The 5,915-nt window shown below is 42.7% G+C and overlaps 1 protein-coding gene across 1 annotated transcript; it reads left to right on the forward strand.

Annotated features, from left to right (window-relative positions):
- The first annotated feature begins 172 nt into the window (after nt 1-172).
- LOC121937926 (drebrin-like protein A) lies at nt 173-5,881 on the forward strand. Its single transcript, XM_042481215.1, has 10 exons — nt 173-337; nt 1,249-1,326; nt 1,409-1,560; nt 1,649-1,703; nt 2,870-2,935; nt 3,427-3,538; nt 3,678-3,926; nt 4,033-4,086; nt 4,761-4,855; nt 5,762-5,881. Exons 1-10 carry the CDS (start codon nt 173-175, stop codon nt 5,864-5,866), a joined length of 1,131 nt encoding a protein of 376 aa, XP_042337149.1. The 3' UTR covers nt 5,867-5,881.
- The last annotated feature ends 34 nt before the right edge of the window (nt 5,882-5,915 follow it).

Genomic DNA, 5,915 nt, shown 5'->3' on the forward strand with positions numbered 1-5,915 from the left:
CTCTGAGTCATAGTCCGACACAGGAAGAGAAGAAAGCGGAAGTACTTTACAGTTTACGCTCTGCAGTGAGATGACGGGAGCCTCACCTGCAGGAGCACCTGAGCCTTTTCATACTGTCGCCACCGTAACTTAACGCCTCGCGTGCTGCCTGTGAGCACGCGAAGCTGCGAGAATGGAGGAAGAGGAGCAGCTGCGCTCCTTCATGTTCCTGATGACTTACATGCTGCTGAAGCGCAGGAGAGACATCAACAACGCGAACATCCAGAGACGCAACGAGATCCAGAGACGCATCAGACACCGACAGCACTTCTTCCAGAGACAGAGGAGGATGCTGATGGTCAGCCCCCCTCTCTGCATCAGTTACATACCAATATAACCACTGAAATATCACTGTGTGTATGACATTAACATGCCAGGAGGTCAGGAAATGTAAAATTAAAACTGGAAAAATAAGGTTTTAGGTTTTTGTTACCACGGTTATGCTTTACGCAGAACAACCAATTTGATTGGGCTGAGATAAGAAGGATGGGCAGAGCAAAGATTAAAAAATAAATAAATTTTTAAAAAATCGCCAGTCCCAGAATCTGTAAGGAAATCTAAGTGGCATGTTGATTTTCTGTTTTTGGTACTGCAGCTAAAATAATGAGGGTATGACATCAAACATGGTTGTAGGGACTTAGGGACTGTGTTTTACATGCTTTTCATTCTTCATTTTTACTGATCATTTTGGCTGTGCACATGCACATAGCATCATTTTTTGGCAGTTTCGTGTATTTTTTCTTAATCTTGGAATTTCCATCTCAGCTCCTACAATAACTCTAAAATACACAGTGTAAACAAAAATGTTATTTTCATACTGTTCAGTGCAACAAAAAATTGCCATTGAAACTCATTCAAACTGCAGTTGAGAAGTTGAGAAAATATGAGCTATTTCCACCAGGTGCACTGTCACAAATAATGTTGCTGCAAATCATTGACATATCCCAGGCTGTGATGATGATAATAATAATAATAATAATAATAATAATAATGATAATAATAAACATAATTTATATAGCACTTTTCTTAACAAAAGCTCCAAAATGGGCCCCACATACACGTCGGCTGATTCTGTGTTTTTGTGGTGTGAACCACACTGATGTCTAAAATACGAAATTGCCTATAAAAGCAGTTTGTAGGAAAGGATTGTTTGAATGATGCAGCAGAATAAACTCAAACATGTGGGCACGTTGTCCTCTGCCCTGACAGGGTTCAGTGTATCGGAAGACTAACGCCGTGGAGGAAATTCAACAAACCAGAAAGGACGACTTCTGGGAACAAACTCAGGTTTCCCTTCACATCCTCCCCGAGTGTCTGAGTTTACAAACCCAGTGTTGTCTCATTTAAATGACTGAAGTGTGTCCTCCAGAGGGATGAGGAGGCGCGTCGCCGGCAGGAGAACCAGCGGGCGGAGCAGGAGAGGCAGGAGCTGGAGAGGGAGAGGAGGGAGCTGGAGGAGAAGCAGGCGAAGGAGAGGGAGAGGAGAGCGAAGGAGAGAGCTCAGCAGATCGAGCAGGACAGGTGAGTCCAACAAACAACAACAACAACAACACGTAAACAAAGAGTCGGAGTCACTGATCGGTGCTTTTCTGTCCGTCTGATGTTGAAGGATTTATCAGAAGCAGAGAGAAGAGGAGGAGCGGGAGAGGGAGCAGCAGCGGCAGGTAAAACCATCCATGAGGACAAAAGGTAGAAGGTAGATTTATGAGTATTTTTTTAACAAAGTTCATAAAATGAAATTAAAATTTGCCCTGGATTCTGCTACGTCTTTGGAGTTGAAGGATGAGTTGATTAAAACCAGCAGTTGCTATTAAAATTATGTCCTGTTGGCTCTGAACAAGGTCCGTCCATCCAGTGCAACAGCTGTGAAGACGCAGCTTGATCCGGGATGTTAGGGGTTAACATGTCTCTGTGAAGACGCAGCTTGATCCGGGATGTTAGGGGTTAACATGTCTCTTGGTAGAGGACAGCTCTCGGTCAGTCGGTCAGCCTCGCCCTGATGCCGGCTCTCCTCCCTCTGTTTGTCTTTCGGTCGCTCCCCTCTGGTCTGACTGGCCGCTCGGCGTATGCCATTGTTGGAGATCCTCTCACAGTCTGCTGCATTCAGTCAAAAAAACCACACAACTTTTCCCGATGTTGATAAGCGCTTCTATATTGTTGAAAAGTTGTGCTTCAGCAGAAGAGGCCATGGAGTCAAAAAATAATAATAGAAAATTTCAGCACAAAAGTAGCGAGGATTTGAGGAGGTACCGGCTGCTGCATCTTCATGCGCCGCTGTCGTCGCAGCATTCATGATGCAGAACACAGAATAAAGTGCTGGAGAGTTTTGCTTGAGTGGCGAAGAACAATCTGACAGACGGACCGAGAGGCTGAGTTTATACGCTGGCTGAGAGTAATCAGGAACAGGTGAGGTGTCTCGATGAGGTAGGCGTGGCTTGTGCTGAGGAGCGGGAAAACCAGGTGAATGGAAAATTACTGACGGAAAATGAAACATTACGGTTAATTACACCTTTATCCATCAGCTCTATCAGTTATTATAACTCGCTCTGAAGCTCATATCTGAGATTTCAAACTCTACTAAAATGAAATCTGAGGGGGTGTCAGGTGGCTATTAATCTTCTGTCCTGTCCAATAAAGGCAAAAATGCCCCAAAAAATCATCTTAAAAAAAAAAAAAGAAATCTGACGAAACACAGGGACCAGAGCGGCGTTGCTTTAAGAATACCTCACCCCTGAAATTTTGTTTAGGCCTACCACTTCATCGCTCTGAATTCTTGAAGAAAAATGTTTTGCTCAGAAAACAGACAGATAACATCGTGTGTGTGTTTCAGAACCAGCCGGAAAACGGATACAAGAAGTCTGGCACCAGCTCCGCAGCATCGGTGCAGAAAGCTAACGTGAGTACGATGGATGCACGGACATTAACTCAGTAAACTAACACCTAAAAAAGCTACGTGGCCTTGGTAAAATCGTGCAAGGTAAATACGATCAGGGTGGATGTCACTTGGCTAGCTTGCTAATATCTCACCAGCTAACGTGATACGTGATACTAGTTCAGGTTTCCGGCAAACAGCGTTGATCAATAAAAGGGAACGCAGACGTCGGAGTTACGAAAGTTCAAATGAGACGTGTAAACTAAACTAAGTTCTTACTGTAAGTGCCACACGGGTCAAATTATCACACGTTGCATCAATTTTGGATTTATTGATCGTATATCGTACAGAGGGCAAAATTATCGCACAAGTAGGATAATTATCGTATATGTAGCAACACCGTACCTTCCTGAGATTTCACCGGTAGGCCTACGTATGTGATGGCACCAAAAACTGAGACATGTTAACACAAGGGAATATTCCTACACTCGTTTTTATATTCTGATCATCCTCAGGAGGCCCGATCGCTGATTTCTCAGAGGTCGTTTAACCCCAGAGACATATTCAGACAGAGGGAGCAGAGCTTTGAGTCCAACGAGCGACCGTCTCCCTCTGCATCCAGACCAGGTGAAATCTACAGACATAACCAGACGGGTGTATATTCGTGATTATGACTGATGTTGGTTAGAAATATCCTCAATGAAAACATCATATTCACGTCTAATATTTTCTAGAGTTTGACTTTGATTTTCGTGTTGTCGCTCAGGGAAGCTGCAGAGTCCGTTTTTATCCCAGAAATCCTTCGAGAGAGAAACTCCGCTGCAGCCTCAGTATCCAGCTGCGACGCCCCTGTCCCCCGTCTCACCTGAGCCGTCTCACTCACCTGTCCCGGCTGATATCCCGTCCTACTCCATGCACCCTCTGTCTCCTGTCTCACCTGTGCTGTCTCACTCACCCGCTCCAGCTGTCTCACCGACACCACCGGAGGCGACGGGCTCACCTGCTGCAGCTGCAGGTCAGTTTCTGCTCCGCGTGGACGACATTCGAACATGACGGTCCATCAGAAAGGTGACCAGCTGTCCGGACGTGTCTCTGTCTCTGTCTCTGTCTCTGATCCACAGACGCTGCTAACACTGAAGAGGAGGACTGGTCAGATGAGTTTGATGACGATGCAGGTATGATGTCCTCTGGCGCCGAGCAGTTTCAGCTGTGAAGCTCAGCTAACACACTTGGCGTGCAGTCGAGCGCTGAACATTTTTAATTCATCATGAAAACAAACTGATTCACGCTGGGAATCTTTTTTTATGCTTTGTTTGAAAAAACCGTGAGAATGCATTAACCCTTTTCAACCTGAGCAAACTGGTTTGATTTCTTTCAAATACGTAGACAGAAGGCAGCAAAGGCTACCAAAAGTATTTGTTTTTATATATTCTGTTATTTCTCTCTAACATAATTTTAATTCTAACGTTACCATAATAATAATAAATATAGTTTTGGAACATTTTACCCTATTTTTGTGATAATTTTCCAATAATCCTCATGTCTTTTTAAAACTATTTTTAAGGTAATTTCTAACATTTCTTGTTGCATTTTAATATTTTTTTGCAATTGGACATTGGACATTTCTTGCCAAGCTGGTCAAAATCAAAAGACGTCAAATCAGTCTGCTCCGGTTTCAAAGTGTCTCGTGAAAGTCGTCTGAACGCAGCACAGAAAAGTGATGTTGATCAGGTTTCAAAGGGTTAAAAAGTAAAATCCTGCTTCTACATGAATGCTTGAGTCATCTCAGGTCATATATATACATTTTTATATTTTAATACTTCCATCCATGAATGTCTTGGACCTGCAGAGGACAGTGCAGCTGCTGCAGAGGACCTGTACGAGGCGCCGCGTCCATCAGCGGGGACAGAGGACGACCTGTATGAAAACGTCTACGTCTCCACAGTGAGTCCCCCTGTCCTTTACTCTGCTGTCTTCACTGAACGCTGATTACAAGTACTTTACATAAGGACAGTGTTGCAGCACGTAGTACGTCAGTGAGTACTTACAATACATTTCTACTCCACATTTCAGGGGCAAATATTGATATTTTGCATATTTTTATATAAAAAACTGAGTAAAAGACAAATTTCTCCTCTGAACTTCTCAAATGTTTCAAATATTTTCCAGAACCCAAAGCTGTTTTTTCCTTTTTCCATACCGAGCACACAGACAGGATGTTGATATCAATCTGGATGTCAAACACGCAGAATAGAGCTGCGTTCTCTTAAGAACATTTTACTTTTAAAAAACCATTTGACTGAAAAGTCAGTTCATGCCTAGTTCATACAAGGAGTACAGTTAAGTATTTGGCATCTATGAACTGATTTTGACTCTTGATGAAAGTGTGACTTTTTAAATAATGTAAAAATTTCAATTTTGTTTTCTTAGATACTTTCCCAAAGTATGTGTGTGTGAAATTTCGTATTTTTACAAAGCATATTTTCAAAACTTCTTAACATTTTTGCCCAGATATTATAAATACTGCAACATTTAATAAACACAATGCAGCATTTTTCCTCATTTTCAAATCCTGACTTTGACTCTTGCTACAAATTTTTACTGTTTAATACTTGCCTAAAGTTTGTACTAAATTTGAAGCCTTCGACCAATCACCTGGTTCAGTCTGGCCAGAAGAACCACCTGGTTATGTTTACAAACAGATGTGTTTTGGCTTAAAATACAAAGTTTTGGTGGCACTATCTCAGGAGAAAATACAGCAATGTACAAAAAGAACAACATTCCCAACATTATCTGCTGGGCTGTTTAGATAAAATGAGCTGATTTTTTAAGTGTGTTTTCAATGTTTAGGACAGAGAGCAGCATGTGGAGAGCAGAGGACAGGACATCAGTGCCAGAGCTCTTTACGACTACCAGGCTGGTAAGTCCACAAACGCACAAACACCAGACTCTTAAACGCTGCTGCTCGTCTTACCGTCTTGCTGCTGCTCGTCTTACCGTGTTG

Source organism: Plectropomus leopardus, unplaced genomic scaffold (assembly GCF_008729295.1).
Source record: "Plectropomus leopardus isolate mb unplaced genomic scaffold, YSFRI_Pleo_2.0 unplaced_scaffold27895, whole genome shotgun sequence".
Lineage (NCBI taxonomy): Eukaryota > Metazoa > Chordata > Actinopteri > Perciformes > Serranidae > Plectropomus > Plectropomus leopardus.

Excerpts from the sequence above, each read along its gene's own strand:
- LOC121937926 (XM_042481215.1), top strand. The coding sequence starts at position 173 with ATGGAGGAAGAGGAGCAGCTGCGCTCCTTCATGTTCCTGATGACTTAC. Across the intron at positions 1,327-1,408 it reads ACTTCTGGGAACAAACTCAG|AGGGATGAGGAGGCGCGTCG; the intron begins GTTTCCCTTCAC and ends TGTGTCCTCCAG. Across the intron at positions 4,856-5,761 it reads AAAACGTCTACGTCTCCACA|GACAGAGAGCAGCATGTGGA; the intron begins GTGAGTCCCCCT and ends TTCAATGTTTAG.